Source organism: Thermobia domestica, chromosome 3 (genome assembly GCF_964235325.1).
Source record: "Thermobia domestica chromosome 3, izTheDome1.hap1.1, whole genome shotgun sequence".
NCBI lineage: Eukaryota > Metazoa > Arthropoda > Insecta > Zygentoma > Lepismatidae > Thermobia > Thermobia domestica.
The window spans coordinates 340058936-340078786 of record NC_137456.1 but is presented as its reverse complement, the minus strand read 5'-3'; the positions used below and the strand labels follow the sequence as shown (position 1 = coordinate 340078786).

Here is a 19851-nt window from a genome sequence, read left to right as displayed (position 1 = left end):
TACCTCGTTTATTTCAAACTTGGTACGTAATGCTTGCTCCAGGCTTGTTACCTCAAGTCTATTTCAAACTTGGTACATAATGCTTGCTACAGGCTTGTTACCTAAAGTTTATTTCAAACTTGGTACATAATGCTTGCTACAGGCTTGTTACCTCAAGTTTATTTCAAACTTAATACATAATGCTTGCTACAGGCTTGTCACCTCAAGCTTATTTCAAGCTGTCCACTTCAAGTTTAGCACATGCTTAATATGTCTCGTTTATTGCAAGCTTCTCAGTAAAGCTTGATACAAATTTATTTCTGCAAGTGAGAAAATGATTCATCTGCTTGGTGACATGTATAATGTTTGATGTGAAGGTTAGTATAATGTTCAATGTGTAAGTTACATAAATGATGGTGTGTATTCTTTTGCCATCTGAGGTGTTTAGATATTGCCATCACTTTATTGGCATTATTTTAAATATATATAGGGGAAACCATACCATACTTACTATTAATAGTAAACATAGTAGTAAGCTATGGTTTCTGCAATATTTTTAATGCCAATAAAGTGGTGGCAATATCCAAACACCCTCAGATGGCAAAAGAACACACACCATCATTTATGTAACTTACACACTGAACATTATACTAACCTTCACATCAAACATTATACATGACGACAAGCAGATGAATCTTTTTCTCACGTGCAGAAACAAATCTGTATCAAGGTTTACACTACTGGGCCTCACATCAAACCTTATACAAAATGAAATCAACCTCATATAGACAACAATCCTGCAAAAATAACCGTAAAGGTGACTACGAAAGAACTGTTAAACCTACATAAGCAATGTTCTGAAAAAGAATAGTTGTGTTCGGTCAAAATGAAAGCAAAATAATGTATACTTTCACAATTTGTATTATGCTTCTTTCCTTCGTCCATTATGCGTCTTTGCAGCACGAGATTCAGATTTATTTCTGTTTAGTAACATTATTGAAATATCATGTTAAATTATAAATCCATGTCTCACACAACATTGGTATTGAATATATACCCCATACTCCAGTCTATTGAGATTAGTATCTTATCTCAACATATAAAGCAACACTTTTCCTGAGTTCCTTGGTGAATATACTATGCGACCTGGCAGATCAGCATCCAATTAGTTTACCATTAACCACAGTTTGATGTTGAAGTTGAGCGTCCCGTTTCAGCACGAAGTTTTACATGAGACACTGACCTGTAGAATCCGAACAGTAATGCGTTCAGTGTTTGTAAGGTCTTCCACTGGGAATCGACCACAACCCTAGGCGCACCAAAGACGTACACCACGAGACAAGCGTCAAGGGCTAAGCAAACTTTTAAATTATCAGATTTCAGGAAAGAAAGAAATATAAATTAAATCCTAGAACCACTGCTACACAGGGTGCGAAATACTGAGGATGGCCATGGCACTTCAAAATTTTGGAAGAAAATTCATCCTCAATAATTTACTGGAGAGATAAGGTGACATCGACACTGTCAGAAGTATACAAACTATTTACAGTAAATCTGTGCAGTTAGTGGACAACCTAGTGGATAAGCATTATCCCTAAGCTTACATATATCAATAATTTTGGATGTTCAATATATGAAATCTTCATTTCAAAACTTTCCACTGCAATTTTTTTTTTACTTATTTATTTACTCCTATCTCTCCCCGATCATAACTGTTATGATTTCGCATCCTGCTGCTACATAATTGAAATAAATTATCCCTACATTCTACGCAATAACTGATATAAGGTTCCATGAAAACAATCAGCTTGTATTACAATGTTATTTATTGAACTTATTTACATATTTTGTACTATTTCTAACTTATTTCCTTAATTGGGTTCCTCAACTTCAACGGTGTGACCTTCCACTACAGGTTTTGAATTTCTTCGTTCTCTGCAAAATAACGATCATAAATACGTACTGAAAAACATGTAATTGATTGCACAGTTAAAAGAAAACATTCATATTGTTTACCTTATAAATACGCTCTCATTAAAATACATTATTATTCTTTGAAGTAAGTGCCACACAAGGCAACAGAGTCTGGCACTCGTTTCTCAGATCTGGTGATCCATGGCTTGGAAGCACTCCAAATATGATCTCTATAGCATTACTGTAGAATTTTTTATAGTGAATTAATATTCCCTGATGTTAGATTTGTAGTGTGACACTTCTTATTCAAAGTGTCTTGACTATAATATAATTCATCTTCCCATACTGAAAATTAATAAAGTAATTTTAAACACTACTATACACAAACTTTACCCAAACACTCTTTCGGTTTAGCGGCATCCCTTATATTTTACATTTTACGTTTTACAGCCTTATTTGATTAAATTTTGACGATCACTCATAAGAAACACTTGAAAGGAAAGAATCGCGTTTGTTATAATTACAACATACTCTCCCACAGTCTGATATTAAGTCGTCTCGGGATCGCACGAATCTGTCTGGGTCATACAGGGTCAGGGATCTGACTACTTCGGGATCACGAGTCACGAAGTATGTTACTCGTTTCATCACTGGTACCACTGCATGGTATTTATTCACTTTACCTATTTCAATGTTCTAGTGCCAGTAAATTTTCAGTAAAGTTTTTTTTTAATTTCCTAGCTGAAAATGTGCATTGTTCTGTGAGAGTATCAATTGAGATAAATCCAGAAAATGTCATATTGACTCACTCGGTACTGTTGTATAAGCACGGCGTTACGAAAAACAAACGAAGTAATCACTGATATAAGAAATCACTGAGAGATGGAAGAACAAATATTTACTTATTTCTATAATTTTCTCTCCATGCCTTGTATGAAATGCAATCTGATCTCACGATTCACAGGAAAGATAGGTCATAAGTGTGTGAACCTGTATACCTTGTATTCTTCACGGAGCAACATAAATGACAGATGATGACCTACAAGGCGTTATCCTGCGTCACGTACAACAGAACGCATGGGAAAGTGTAGTTCGCAATTCACAGGAAAAGTGTAGAATTTACTAAAGTAGGCACCGTGTACACGGACAACTTCGTACCATTTTGCAACGAGTTTGGAACATACCTGAGAGGTTCAATGAAATATTTCTCTTTAAAAATAAAAAATAAAAAAGTTACTGGTGACTAATACGTAAAGAGATGTTGAACAACAATTCACTGGAATTATTTGTGACAGTAATACAAACGGATTTTAATCCTGAGCCTTACAGCGGAGAAATACATCTTTGCAACGTTTCATTCTTTCAAAACACAAGAATCACTGATAGGAAGACATGCATATTGCCTTCATCATACATATCAAATGAAGAAGGGATGACTCATTACCGTAAATGTAGCACTAAGTTTATTTGACCCATATTCATGGAACGTCGTGTCGGAGTCATTAGCGTCGTTTCACAATTCATTATAGAGAAGTAATAAATACTCCTGCGACCTAGTTCTTTATATCCCGTCTTTGAAAGCAGAAACATTTCTCAGTGTACATGGCACAAAGGAGGCAAATCACTTCATTTACTTCAATCCAGTCAAATTCTGAATGCATTTTAAGACCTATGTCTCCCTATTTATTTTCCTGGTAATTTGTTGTTCGAGTGTTTACGCATACGCATACTTTGGCGTGCTCCATCCTATTGAAATCTTTTTGTCTTTGGGGGGAAAAAAACTACTCTTTTAAATAAATTTATTTTTTTATTACTGCCACTGCTGAATGAAGTCTTTATCTTGTGGATAAAACATTAACCTTTATTTCTTGTTCAATTTTAGTGTTGATTACTTCTTTTTCATACTGAATGAAGTCTTATCTTACCGAAAACTCGGGAATGTCTTTGTAAGAGAGAAATGTGCATTTACTATTATTTTCTTTTAACAAAACTTTCTAACTGCTGAAGTCTTTTAGGAAGTAGTATTTATCTTCTAGGAAAAAAACTGTTTCTTGATTAGTTTTAATGTTATTTTACTTCTTTTCTATCTCCTGAATGAAACCGTATCTTCTGAGAAGGAAAAAAAAACTACAATACCATCTGTATCTTAATTAATTATAGTACTTTATTGCTTGTTTCTATACTAAACGAAATAATCTTATGGTCTGGAAGATTCTGCAATTGCATATTTCTCTATTACAATGGCATTGCAGAGTTTTCCAGAATGTAAGATGGTTTCATTTAGTGTAGAAAAGAAGTAATTAACTCTAATCAATCAAGAAAGAGGGTGGTATTGTAGTTTTTCTCTCATGAGATGAGTTCGTTCAGTACATAGAAAAGATGTAAAATAACACTAAAATTAGTCAAGAAAAAAAGAGGTTAGTTGCTTTCTGTTCTTCATGCAGCAGGTAGGAAATGTTTTTAGAAGGTAAATATAACAGAAAGTGCCTATCTCTCTATTACTCTGACATCGCAGTTTTCAAAAAATGAAATTTCCTGCAGTATAGAAAAGAAGTAATCAACACCAAAATTAATCAAGGAATAAAAGTTATTCTTACAAAAAAAAAAAAAAATCATTCAACAGATAGGAGTAATCAAAAAATAAAATTAACAGAGGTACTTTCTTCCAGACGACAAGAAAATAAAAATGTAAACAGTAATGAATCTCGATTTTAGTTAAAATTTCCATCCTCCGAGGAAAGTAACAGACAAGTTGCTAAGTTATAAGGGATAATAAAATAATAAATACATACAAGGTAAATATTTCATCTCATTTCACTGTGTACTAATACATGAGTGCGTAAAAATGAACTCATCTCGCTATATAAAATACAAAGACCTAAGTGATTGAGTGGCCGACAGATCTTTGCACAGGCCAAATCGCTTAAGATAGACCAGTTAAATATGGACAGTACATGGGATTTGTTACGTAGGATACCACTAAGGAAGGATTTTTGCAAATTTGACAGGAAGGGGAGGAAAATAGGTGTGGGACGTATTTTTAAAATATGACCCTATATCCGAATTCCTTAAGGTTACAGACTTGAAATTTGATATTCGGATGTCTCATTTCAAATAATTTGACATATTTAAGCGGTTTTTGATATTTTAGTACAAAGGAAAAAAGAAAAAAAGGTGAGAAAGAAAAGAAAAGGAGTGAGAATTACAATTATTATAAGATATCGAAATCTCTGAATTTATGAAGGTTTGAAACATGAAATTTGGTATTTTCATATTATTTAAAATAAGTAGATAAGAATTTAAGCGCTTTTGAAATATGCCTCGGAGGTAAGAAAGGGGGTGGAAAGAAAAATGGATGGCGATTATAATTATTATAGTAAAGTATTTAATTCCTTAAGGTGAGAGATTTGAATTTCAGTATTTCCATTTCTCATTTAAAATACTTTGCCACGTGTTTCGGCCCTTTTTTTTTCTTTTTTGACATGCTAGTAAAAAGGGAAAAAACGATGTGGAGAGGAGAAAAAAAAGGTGGGGATTACAATTATTCTAATAAAATGTCGGTATCTCTAAATCTTTTAAGATTTGAAATATGGAAGTAACTTCTCATTTAAAATTATTACAAAAGCGTTTCATGATACATATCCTAAAAGGAAGAAAAAGGGAAGGATTAAAATTATTATAACAAGATGTTCATATCTTGGGGTCCGGGAAAGTAAGAGGCATTGAAACGGTGGAAATCTCTTTTTCCTCCAAATCCACAGAATTCTATGCATATGATATTGATCTAGTGACCTATAGATGTGAGAAATGTAGTGAATAAAAAACGTATATGTAGAGAAGAACGCGTCCATGGACTAAGTTGCAGATCCCTAGCTTATTTAGTGATGGTAAGAACTTTCCAGTCTCTCTCGTGATTGTAAGGAAAATAGGTAAAACTATACTTACCTACGCAGTAGTCTAGGCTCCGCCTGCTGCAGACAAACACCCAATACTTCCTTCACCGTTTCTTCTGTTGCGACGGTGTACATCTTACGAACAGCAGCTAAAAAGAAAGATAGAATTTCACGCAAATACTAGCGATTTTTATTCTTTAAAAAAAACTGTCATTTGAAATAAATTTCCCTCTTAAATAGCTTTACGGAATTATGGTATGGTTTGTAAACATGGATACCTAGAGCTGAAACTAATTCCTATATTATTTTTCAAGTCACCTAAGCTAGGCCCCTATTTTGTGATTTTTATGTAAGGGTACTATAGAAAATTATCTTCCACCACACTTTTGGTATATTATATAATGGAAAAGTTACATTTTTCGATACAAGTGTAACGAGACTTTCTTCCGGTGCCCTTAGTGGTGATATGGTTTTGAGTCAACGTTTAAAGTCACCTTAAATAACACTACAAAAAACACATTAGGTTTTGGCTAACTTCGTTGTCACGAAAAATTGAAAGATGAAGTCGACAGAAAGACGAAAATTTGACTATTCGCCGTCTTGAAATCCTGCAACTTTTCTCTTTTGATACTGGAATTATGGTAACTTCGAAAGCTATGAGCTCTGAAATTTTGCACCTTTAAAATATCGGCAGGGGAGACACTTTGGCATACTATGTAATACTACCAGATTAACAGTGTTGCCAACCCAACAAAAGTTATATTCGTGTGGTAGACAGTATCAAATTTACAGGTATACACGAAAAGTCTGGTGCAAAATTATACTTCACAGTAGTGATTCCTGCACTGTACTTCAACTTAAATTCGTTGACACTATTGACTTTATTTAGCCCTGGAATCATTCCTACCTTGGAATTTTATTTGGTTTTAGATTTTCCGTACACCTTACAAATTCTTTTGAATGCTTTTTCAAGCAAAGATTTGTTTAAATATGTACTTTGCCAGTAAAGCTTTGTTTACAACATAGAGTGTTGGATCAGTTATTGAATTTCCTATACATTCTACACAGATGTTATATTCACCCAGTAAGGGTGAACACATTTACATATTTTACTACTTGACAGTAAAAGAATCCTAAAGTACTCAAAGCATACTTTATTCATGAAGAATTACTTCTGATTGCTTGGGACATACTAATATGAGAACACACGTCCAGTACGAGAGAAGTAAGACTTAATAATTAGCAAACTGGAATTTTGTATGGTTACTAGCATAAATAAATAAATGAAGTTAAATATTTCAGTACAACTTTTCAAATCAACTTACTGTTGATCTTATTGCACATTTGGTTGGACCCAAAGGTGTGCTTTTTTGCTTCATGATCCTTGGTTTCCTGCCAGAGTAGGAGAATTCCATTGCGAGTTTGTCGCACAAAGTTCTTCTTATTGCATTGTGAGAGAAAACTTTTAAAATCCTTACCACCAATTGACAGTAATACTTTTACCTGAAAGAAAGGAAAGTATTTAGATCTAATGCATGCTGAAATCAAAAAGAAAAACAATATATATAAGGGTCCCTATTGTTATGTTTTTCTACCAGTGGAAAAAAAGAAACGAAGCTTGGATGATACTAGATTAATTTTTAGATACCGTAATGTGAAGTGTGAAAAAAAAGGCGTGGAGTTCTGAGTTTCACGGAAGGCCGTATCAAATGGGCTACGTGACTAACAAAAACTGTTTGCCTGGGATTTATTTGGTAACTTTCAGCTTTATATCGGAATAGCAGTTATTTAAAAGGACCATTGTCCGTTTGAATTAGAAAAAAATAATATATATATATATATATATATATGTGTGTGTGTGTGTGTGTGTATCGAAATTACATACACTTCCAAAAGTAACAAGTAACAGTGGGTTAATCAGTGCTGCCAACAAGTAGTGTCAGAAAATAGCTAAATGACGCACAAAAACTAGCTAAAAATAGCTCAACTTACCTTAAATTATAGGTAACAGAATTTAGGAATAAAGAAACTAAATATTTGGTACTTTAAGTCTACTAGTTTACAAAGATGTTCTAATATTATTTATCTTTTGATATCCTCAAATCAAACAGTTTCACAATACAATTTGTTCCTTCATTGACTAGAAGTAATAAAATCTCTTGAATTATTTTCAACTTCTAATGCTGGGTATGGCTTGATAACACTATTGATCTATCACAAAAATATATACATGCACATGCACGCATCTCAACAAGAAAAACTCCACCCAAACTAAAAATACACTAGAAACTAAGCAAACAAATTGACTATGGAGAAACCAGATCCAGGAATCCCAATTTACCGTGACGGATAGGTGAAACTGATAAAAGATATCTAATCTACTGTGACAATGTAAGTGCTGTTGTAAACAAAAGAATTAGAAAAATACGAAGATAAACTACCTTTTTTTAGGTTTTTCATATTTTCTAAAAAAAAAAAAAAAAACAAATTGACTGCAAAAGATTTAATTGCCGCCTAAATGACTATATTAGCAAGTATGAATGGTAAGTTGACCAAAATTATAGTCCATAGCTAATGCACATGATAATGGCTAAATTGGCAAAAATGGAGTTGATGCTAACATTTAGTCAAAAGAGAGATGTTCCAAAAAGACGTAAATTAAAAGATATAACAAAGATTTGAAACCTGCTTCATAACTTGTACAGGTTTGATAGGATACTTACATATTTCTTTCCGAAGTTAGGTTCTTCAAGCTTTCTCTCAAATGTTTGAAAATCATTCAACGTTCGCAGAAGCAGAAGGCCAAGAAGTTCGGATTCTTCGTTTATGGACTCTGCTTTCACACTCACACCATTACTTAGAAGTGTGTCGACCTTCTTCTCGACGGAAGATACTCTTTCACTAAGGTCAGCTAAAGTAGATTGCATTTGGCCAAATACAATTCTGATATCTGCAAGAAATTGTAGGAAATATTGTTTTGAAGGTGTTAATATAACTAGAAAATATATTATTTCACAAAACATTGAAACAATTAAATGTACATTCATGTTCAAAATGATTGTCGCATATCTATAACTGTCTTCTTGTAAGAATATAATTTGATAATGATTTTGCAGGATACTTTTAATACCGATACTATTTGTATAATCGAGAAATGTATATTTGTGGAAAAGTTTATAGGGAAAGAATTATAAGCACATAAATTAGAAGGAATAAAACAAATGGACAAGAAAGTTTTATTTTCGTTTTATTGTTCTTATTTACTGCTCTTTTGACATGAAATTTGCCACATACATGTCTTTGCCGATTATGCACATACCAACATTATAAGAAATACAGGGCGAATTCGTTATCAAATTTTATTCCTACAACAACATGTTTATAGACACGCGACAATAATTTTGGACATGGATGTACGTTTGTGGTGGACAAACACCGTGTGCGTAGATTTTCTCAGGGTTCTACCGTTCCCCTCCACTTTCTTCAATCCATTATTTAATTCATTCTCATCATCACAGTCTCCTTTAGACTGCCCCGCATAACCGTGAGACAAAACTCAAAGATTTTATTTAAATATGATTTCGCTATTCATTTACTCAGAAATCTTGGGGGGAAAAGTGGGGAACAATTAGGAAGACGTGTGTAGAAGACCACTACGTTGGAGAATTATGACCAGGTCATTAGAGTATGACGTTATAAATCAGCACTGCGGAAGGAAAGGGTTGATTGCTCAGAGGTAGAACGTTGCCTTTTGGTGCGACGGATCTTTGGTTCAATCTCCGGCCTTATGAGTTTATGATGGACAATATCATATTCGTGAGGGTTTTCCCGTTCTCATGCCACTAATTCCTTCATAATCATTCACTATCATTAGTCATCCGTGTATCTTAACATTAACCCTAGGAAGACTAAACTATAATTGGTCACGTGAAAGACTAAGGGGGGTCAATTTTGCTCGTGGTTGTAAATTCCAATTTTAACCCTACTAATGTATTTTAAAGTTATTTAATGACTGCTACTAATAAACGAGAGTTGTAAAATTATTTTAAGACTTGTGAAATTTTATTTTAATAGGAAATATTACAAGTCCCAGTACAGACTACTACCGCATTTGGTTAGCAGACATGAAGTAGCTTGAAATACATTAGCCTGTGTAGACAAGTTACTATACTAAACCTGAGAGTATTACGTTTGCTCAATGTATAAAAGTAGATTATGTTAATTTAGTCATCCATTCAAAGAATAGATAAGTTTACATGATTCTTTCAAAGTAAAACTGTACTCCTCTTAACATTTCTAAGTTGCTAAAAAGAATGTACTTCGTCTCCTGCGCTAAAAAAAACTACCACAATAATGTGCTTTCTAATAAAACTAAATTTAAGTTCAGATTACAGAAGAAAATACAAAAAATTCCAAACGTTGTAAAATTCATTTGTTCGGGCAAATTTGACCCACCTTCGTATTTCTATGGTTAAGGACATAACAGCGGGGTTATGAAGAACAGGTCCTACAGCTTAAAGTGAGATCCGAACCACTACTCAGTTTGCACTCGAGAGATATTGTTCTTCATTTGAACTTGAAACCAGAATCCCTTGATAACAAAGGCGATAAATCCACAGACCCATCATCCACGGAGGTCAATTCATAGAAATACGTTGCAGTGATCTTGCATACTTGTGAATATTTTAGGAGCCACTTAAGAACCAAAAGGGAAAGAACTGCAAAATGGAATCACTCTATAGTTATACAGATTAAATAAATGGACAATTTTAAAAGACTATATAGTACAGAAGATCTAATTTAGTCAGTCAGAAATATAGGCTTAATTTGCTAATCAATACAGGAAGTGACTAATAGTTCTGGACCATTCATACTATCTTTCTAAATAAAACTTTTTATTATTATTAACAACAAACCAGTCAAACCTAATAGAAATCTCTGTTTCGTCGATCTACTTTCCAATGCTATAAATTTAGACACTTAATCAGCTTCTGTGGAAAAGTTTTGTTGACCGTCCGCTAGTGTGGCAGCGCACTACAGGCAGTTTGGCGGGAACTCCAAACTTGATAAAATAAAATCACAATTAAAGAGACAAATTAAAAAAGTATTTTTAACGAATCCCACCCCCACTCAACTTGTGGATTATCATGCCTCCGAGAAGGAAAATTCAAGCTTAACCAATGCTGAAGGAGTAGACTGCTGAATAATTTATGATGTAATGGCAAATCATTTGCAGAACTAGTTGACCTATGACCTCTAGTTTGAGCGAGTTGCGTTCATTTCTCGAGGTTGCGACCTTGTTCAATCGAATCATCAGCCTCAAATTACCCTTACTCTTAAAAAAAAAAGAGGGCAACTGTTACTCCACTTTAATCTAAGGTAAACGTATTTAAAAAAAATAAAAAAAAACTGGTGTAAAGCAAACATTCCGGTTTAAGTGAAAAAAAATTAAAAAAACACGATTTTGGCCAATCCTGAAAAATAGCGTTATTTCTTTATTACACCCGTTCAGATTGCAAATATTTTTCTGAGATTTTAGATCCAGACTTCATTCACCTGGTAGGAAAAAAAATAAAAAAAAAGCACTAAAATCAATTAGGAGACAGAAGTTACTGTTTTTAGAGGATAAAAAGATAAAAATGTAAGCAACGAAAAACCTAGTTTTCTTCAAACTTACACCCTCGACTTCTTACCTAACAAACTTCAAACTAATATGCCAACTTATTTTCGCGTAATAATCCATTTTGAATTATTATTAATATCTAATAAGTAATTTTTCGAAATTCATCGTTCTTTTACCCTTAACCCAAAAGTCCATACCCGATCGAACCTTTCCTTGCACTTATTGTAAAGCGATGAAATGAGTGATATCACTTAATCTAAGATTGATGAAGTATACCTTAGAATAAGTAATTGTTACTAAATAAAGTCGGACATAAGTATTTATATTCTTCAATTTTGCCCCCAACCTCCGAATAAATATGGAAGATCATAAGGAACGAAAGATAAGCATGATGCATTCTAAAATGAGTGAAATGCCCAGGCTTGCTTGCTGCATTTAAATATCATCCGTACCGATTCTTGGGGAAGCCACATCAGTTAAAATTTTTAGTGTATCGGTGAAAGCTAAAACAAGAAAGCTTAGGCAATGTATTAATTCAAAGCAGTTTTCTCCTCGATTGTAGAGATAAAACGTAATTTTCATTACTTTAGCGGACGGCTTTCCAAATTTAAATCGATTTTGTTGATTTTTTCACTAGATTTCGGGCACTACATTACAAACGCTTCACGAACCACAGCTGAGCGAGCGGAGGGGATTAGAAGCCCCGTAGAACTCGTTTTTTCCCCTTATCTTTTAAGTTACACACGATTGGCATTGTAGACTGTCATTTTCCAAAACTTAACATACAAATACTGGCATTTCGTTCCTTGCTTGTATTCAACCGCCTTCCGCCCTGGCAAATAGCTCCGCCATAACATACTTACTTTCCCATGTATACTAATTTGCACATACAATTTATTGAGTTTAAAACACTTACATTATCATTTAACTACCTTCATTATTAATATGGGGTTAACTTTAGCAGATGGCTCTACCTAATTAAATAAATTATTTTAATGTGTTTAGACTTCATAAATCATATCTCTTATATAGAATCCTACGAAATGGAAAATTAAGTATGTTATGGTGGATCTAATTGACAAGGCGGTAGGCAGACGAATACAAGCAAGGAATGAGATGGCAGTAAGTACATATGAAGCTTTGGAAAATGATCGTCTGCAATGGTTGCAATGCCAAACGCGTGTAACTTAAAAAGTCGGGGAAAAAACGAGCCCTGCAGCGCATCTATTCCCCTTCGCTCGCTCAGCTATGCTACGTAAAGTGTTATGTAACGGCATATTTTTTGAACTGGGGGGGGGGCAATATTTTGCTTAAATTTTGTACTTTCTTGGTATATATTTTGTATTTTTTTAATGGTTTAGGTAGGTTAAGTTAGTTTGAATTAGTTTAGGTTAGGCTGGGTTAAGATACTTGGGCATTACTCGAGCAGATGGTTCTACCAAATGTTCACACATTGCATTTCCCGGTTCCTTTTTGTAGAATATCCACTAAATGAGAAGCTAGTGCATAAACCACGAACCAACTTGTGCTAGGTGGCCACAAAAAAGTACGAATGCCATCTAACCGAGTCAGGGCAGGAGTGTAGCTGGAACTCCCGAGCGGAGCGAGGGGATGCGTCCGTAGAGAGCAGGCGTGTCAGCGACGAAGGACATGCACATAAACGAGGAAAGTGGAAAAATACATAAAATATCCGCAATAATTTTTACATGGTGAATTTACCTGAATTCGTACTTTCTTCCTATATTTTCTGTTTTTGATGATTTAGGTTAGGATTGGTTAGTTATGTTAGTAATTACGGTTACGTAACACCAACTAATTTCTCCTGTAAACACGGTGGTTTTACCTGATTTTGGCCCCCAAGTTCCAAAATTCTCTATATGTAACAGTATTATCTCAAATCTAGTGAAAAATGACCATAAAATCGATATAAATATGGTACAGCCATCTGCTAAAGCAATGCCTTAACAGTTATCAAGTATTCCACCTATAAATTTTTAATATGATAAAGCCGTCTGCTGAAGTTAATCCTCTAATTTTTGTACTGATATTCAGGGGTGCCCGAGGAAAATTTTCTAGGGAGGGGCCCATCTCCATGGTTGCTATATTACGCCTGGTATTTAATATACATGGTTTCCTATATTACGTATACATTTTCGTAAGCCAAAGGGGGCCCGGGCCCCACCCCCTCCCCTTCGGGCGCCTATGCTGATGCTAATTATCAAGAGCCATCACTGATTTTAAAGAATCCAATGGCTAAATATGGTATACATTATACGGATGAACACACTTAATAAAAGAAAACAACATAAAAGGTATAAACATAAAATTCCATCAATATTTGAAAAGTAATGAAGTAATACTATCCTAAAAGCGCTCAGCGCACCAGTCTAAAGAAAAATCACCTTTTTATTTTGTAACTAAAACTAAAGTAGGGCTTACTATTACATTTCATACACATAGCTTACCTTTGTTTACCTTTTGGAAGAAATCAAGCGCCAAAACTCACACTACTCACCAATCCTACAGATGGCTCCATTTGCTAAACAATCGACAAACGTCAAGCGTTTTGAATCGAGCTTGAAATAGGCTTAGTAGAAAGTTGATAAATTCAAGCTTCTTTTCAAGTTAAAAACAAGCTAAAATAAACGTTGATTGCCGCTTGTCGCATTCAAGCTTCTTTTCAAGTGAAAAACAAGCTAAAATAAACGTTGATTGTCGCTTGTCGTATCAACTGTAATCCAAAATCAAGGGAAAACGACCCTTGATTTAAGCTTACATGCTATCTGGGTTATAAGTTAGTATTAAATACAAATTATGAAAACCGTGTAATATCTGTAAATAAGTGTGTATAGTGTATTTGTCTATCAATGTATGTTAAAGGTATATGGAGGTTACTTCTCGAAATTCTCATTCCAGCATGGGATACATGTTCTTAATATATAATGAGAGGCGTAAAGAGAACTTGCGGGTATAAGTAGAGAATATCCAAATGATACCATGATTCCAGACAGAAAACTCACGATCCCCAAAACCATGTTCACAGGAAATTCGCGATCTCTACAAGTCCCTTTAAAAGTTTAAATTGTTCTTTAGTAAGGAAGAAGGAACAACTTCCTTCCATATTTTCAGTTGAAAGTTTCGAAATGCTTGTGTATATGGAAGTGGTGAGGCTTTGGACGCTATCTCGCTATATAAAAATGGAAGTAGGTGTGTGTGTGTGTTTTTAAGTATAACTCTGGAGCAATTTTAACCAAACTTCCTAAACGTGTTATTTGCCGTCTGGAAAAGAATACTCTAGGTGTAAAACCCTTTAACACAAATGTGGGAAATGGGAGGAGAATAATATACAAAAATGATCTAGAACTATCGATAGCAGTGTCAAATACATAAATTTCGTGGTCGCTTAGATAAACAGTGAAACTGTCGATGCCGTCTAACTCTGATTTAAGTTACCTTTTGCAATTGGGGCTGCCGTAGTGGCGCAAAAATGATGAATTTACCGATATTCGTGTGAATCATTAGTTTTCAGCGTTCAGGTTACTTGGCATTTCTGATACCATTTAAGTCTAAGCTCTCCTCCTAGTGAAGACAAGACAAGCTTCATCCTCCTAGGAGGACTGAGAGGGGCAGACATAAAAATGATCATAAACGTCTGATATTAGTGTCGAATCCATTATTTTCGGGGTCGCTCAGATAAAGAGTTACACTTTAGATGCCATTCAAGTTCAGCCCTCTGAAGGAGAGTGTGAAATTGTGGCATGTAGAAATAATTGAAAGTGATTTATATTAGTGTCTCATTTACAGCGTTTGGTGTTCTGTGTTGATTGGTAGCAGTTCCGATGACCTTCAAGTTGAAGTTTAGCCTTCAGTAGGAGAAGGTCCCGTAGCACACCAAGAGAGAATGGAAGGGGTAAATGATCGAGAACGACCGCTATTAGTATATAATTCATAGTTTTCGAGTTCTCTAAGTTGATTGTTAACATTTGCTATACCATTTAAATTTACGTTTAATTCCCATTAGTACCCCTGGGGTAGTGGTTTGGGTTGACATGTAAGAATATTAAAAGTAACCGATATTAGATACGAATGCACAGTTCTTGATGTCGCTGAGATTAATAATTACAATCCTGATAGTTTTAAAGTCAAGTTCAGCTCCCATCGGCATGTAGTTAAGATGGCGTACAAAATAGCATGTCTAATATGACATATTGCGATTGTAATCTAGTAGCTTTATAAAATTAAGCAGTAGATTCGACACTAGTCATTTAATCCTAAGTCGAAGCATGAACGAGTATGTGAAATGGATTGCGAAGTTACAAAAGCAGCGCCGAAGGCGTTCTTCGCACAGCTATAAACATTTGAATGTATGTGTATGATTGTATATTCCAGCGTAACTCCAGAATATCTCTAACAACTTTAACCAAACTTGGTAGGTATATGAATATCAATCTGGAAAAATACTGTGGTAGGAACCGGGACTTGGGACTCCTGGCATGGTATTATTATATACGGTATAAATTTAACTTAGATTGAGTCGTTCTAAGTCAACTTCCTGTAAGTGCGACGCGACTGTATAAGAAAAGCGCACAGTGAAAATTATTTCGTACATGTCTGCAGGTTGTTAGTTTTATTGCTAGTTATTTTGACAAACATGAAAATTATGAAGAATAACACTCCAGAAAAAAATATAAATTATTTTGTGAGTATGGCATGTTTCACAAGATATTGAAGTCCATAAGAATACATGTGCTAAATTGAAATATCCTATGAATCTCACAATTACTGGAAATGGAATTGCCATACAACTGCAATGTTGACAAACAAATCCTCGGTATTATCTAACTAATTTTCAGGTCAGACAAAAAGAAACATGAATTGGAAATTGTATACAGTTATGGTAGGGTTGTACTTACTTATTGTCAAAGGAGTGTGGAAATGTTGTGTTGGGACAATTGTTATGTTCTTTGAGAAACATCTTGACCCAATTCTTTTCTTTTTATAAACGTTTCCGTTTAGTACGGGTGGATGAATTGTACTTACACTTTCTCGTGGAGAGGAGTATTCCTGCACTTGTTCATCTCCCTGCGTAACAGGTTGGGTACAATTTAGAACTAACAGGGAACACTGGAAAACTTAGAAATAAAATCGATATTCGCTGGTGTCAAATAAGAGTACTTTTCCACAGATACTTGTCCAACATAACTCGAGATAGCAGAAGTAGCCTATGGTTGAACATGGAGGAGACAAGCCAAGTGCAGATGTTGGTGAGAGTTGCATCGCCATCATGTCTTTCATCGACCAGGATAGGTAACGCAATAGCAAACTATTTTCAATATTTAAAAAACGAAGGAATGGTAGGTTACAGTTCTATTTAATCAACTGAGTGCGAGTTAAAATACGGTAGACATGTTCAGCTGAATAAACTTCATCCTGTATATTATATATGTATTACAAAATTTTGCAAGGACATCTTTGCAGGGACTCTACTGGCGTTATATGGCAGCTCCAAGGGAGTAAGATGGAGTTTCACCGTCAGAATACTAGCCTTTGCCTAATTCACTTTTATAACACCTGAAACTGGGCCGATCAACTTTATGAACTTAAGTTGAACTTAAGAAATCACTAAACTATGCAACACCATTTATATCACTAAACGTTTACTCACATAGTTGTAAAGAGATCAGATTGGTTACAATTCACTTGCATTTCCCATATTCATTTCAATACTGAACACCTGATCAACATTAAAAGAGAAGGTGCTACGCAAGCACTTATGAATCACAAGCGATGCAAACCTCTAAGAGTCAGGACCGAAATCAAACTTCAGTGTATTTACTGTTTTGAGGGTTGACGTCTTCAATTTACACAAAGTATGCAACCAAAAGAAAAAAATCGTTTTTTTAAGAAAGGTATTTGGAAAACATAAATAGAATGCTGTCCTATAGGCTACGTGACAAGTCAGAACAAATACTCAACACGTGGAAAGGTGAAATATTTGGCGTCTAAGACCGAGAAGTGAGTGAATCGCAGATGGTATATAGCGCACGTTCTCAAGCTCAACCAACGAAACACGTTATAGGGTTTCGAAAGTTGTTCCTCGACTTTACCAGTTTCGTTGTTCCTATTATTTGCCACTGGTCTATCTAAGTAATTCTAACTTGTTCAAGGATTTTGTATCATTATTATTAGGCTATTTTGTTACTTCGCTAATTTAAAACTTCTTCCAAGTTTCAAAGAATTTGGTTCACTATTGGACATTTTATTATCAAATGTAATATTATTTTCTTGAAACTTATTAGTTAAATCTGTTTTGCGAATGAACAAATTTTAAAATCTTACTTTTGAACTTTATTATATTGTGCTATACAGATATTTTTTCTTTCTTTCAACCTCTTTCTTTATGTTTAATGAACATTTCATTTATAAAAATGTTTAGTGGAATTGAGTTATTTGATTCAACATGTATTAGTTGTGAGTAGTACCTGACTTTTAAATTTATTGTTTATCATAATTCAGGAATATGTAATAAGATAGTTTTGGTGTGATAACTAGTAATGCATAACAATTCAACAGAATTATTTAATAGTTTAAACTTGGAATTCCATAAAGATCATGTTCAATGTTTGTAGCTGAATTCTGTTATATATATATATATATATATATATATATATATATATATATATATATATATATATATATATATATATATACAGTCTTGTGATTGCTATAACAACAAACCGTCATAAATATCAACATATAACAGAGTTACCATCGAAAGCCTAATGAATAAAACATGAGGTGGTGCATTATCATGACGAAAGGAAATTATGAATATGGTAATTTAAGTAACAGTACCATTTTCTTAGGAACGTACTATTGAAATATGATTACTACATTCATATCAATTCTGAATGTACCAAGAATGGTCCTGAGACATTCAGTTATCTGGCATAATTGAGTATGAGTTGGGACAGTTCCAGATTACTGTTAACTTTAAATTTCTCGTACTACAAGCTTAATGTTACCTTAGAAAATGTAATTTCGTGTCATTCTTTTCATTGAAAACGACTCGTCCTCATTTCTCCAATTTGGACACGGTCATGTAACTAAAATAAAATAGAATGTAATTTCGGAAGTCCATTTCCTTTAAAACTTTAATACTTTTCATGAATCACTAAAATCCGTTAAGCTTATTACAATTGCCTTGGCGACCAACCAAACAAATTATAACCAGAATGTAGGAGGAGTGAAAATACTGGCGTGTTTCAAACATTCGAAAAAATTTATAAAAAAGGTTTGGAAATATGCAAAGAAAATGGTCTTGAAATTCCAGAACAGCAACCAGATAGACTATGGTGGTTCCGCGTGGAAACGAACTAGACATTCGCAATCGAAGTATCACAAATTCATTTTGGATGAATTTCTTCCTTCATTGGAGGTAGGAATTTTCTAAAGATAATATAATAACAAACATTTTTCTTTCTACTATTGATAAGGCAATTTCTGCGACGGAAAAACGCTTTGAATCATGTAGCAAAATCATCATAGCAATCACCACTCTACATCCCAAAAGTGAAAACTTTCTAAATTATAACATTATGGAGCCTATGGCCCAGCACTATGGAAGTGATCTGAAAATATTCAAATGTGAACTCAAAATCCTCTCAAACATAATTAAGTTGTATGAAGACGAGAGAAAACCAAAGTTGATTTCTTCATGAATTTCATTGATCTTCTTTGCATCTACAAAAACTCATTCCTAGAAACCAATATCATCTTTGTGACTATACAAGTTTTTTGTGCTACATATGAAGAGCCATTCCCTCATGTTTGAAAATATTAGACATATACGCAATTCAATGACTGATGAGAGCTTGAGAAACTGAAGATCACTTTATGTTGAAGAAAACTGCTAAATCGTTAGATCTTGTAGAAGCTGTTGATAAGTTTGCTGTTGCCCACAAGAATAGAAAGATCCTCTTTTAAGTAGAGGCATGAACCTATAAGTTATTTTCTGTACTGTAAAACTGAATTTCTCTGCTTCCACTTAAATCAACCAGCCAAACATATTTCAAACGCAGTCATTAAATAACTACTTAATTATATTATAAATCAATTGTATCAATGTATCCTAGTTGTTTGAGGTGGTAATTACTTACATTTCCACTGTAAAGAAGTGACAACTACAGCATGAACAACAAAAATGAAAACATTCACATTGAAAACACACACACACACACACACACACACACACATATATATATATATATATATATATATATATATATATATATATATATATGAATATTTTTATTAATTAGAAATGGTCCCCTCAAAATTTTCTTGGACCCTTCATTGACCCCCCTTAAAAAGGTTCTAGCTACGCTGCTGTAACTCGAAGTTTGCCGAAAGCTCCTCTGTGGATAAGCGGTTGGTGTACGC

The 19851-nt window shown here is 34.1% G+C and overlaps 2 protein-coding genes across 4 annotated transcripts in view; one reads left to right on the top strand and one right to left on the bottom strand.

Annotated features, from left to right (window-relative positions):
- The window catches only part of LOC145681259 (uncharacterized), a 395864-nt gene that overhangs the window by 337343 nt on the left and 38670 nt on the right, over positions 1 to 19851 (top strand). The gene's annotated exons all lie outside the window — the stretch shown is intronic.
- On the bottom strand, positions 1770 to 13930 carry LOC145681257 (uncharacterized). 2 transcript variants are annotated; one of them, XM_081752827.1, is made up of 5 exons: positions 13875 to 13930; positions 8510 to 8736; positions 7112 to 7289; positions 5839 to 5935; positions 1770 to 1914 (listed from the first exon to the last, which is right to left on the bottom strand). In XM_081752827.1, exons 2-5 carry the CDS (start codon positions 8711 to 8713, stop codon positions 1851 to 1853), a joined length of 543 nt encoding a protein of 180 aa, XP_081608953.1. In that variant the 5' UTR covers positions 8714 to 8736; positions 13875 to 13930; the 3' UTR covers positions 1770 to 1850. The 2 variants fall into 2 exon arrangements, with proteins under 2 accessions (XP_081608953.1, XP_081608952.1); XM_081752826.1 differs by lacking the exon at positions 13875 to 13930 and having other exon boundaries at positions 8510 to 10610.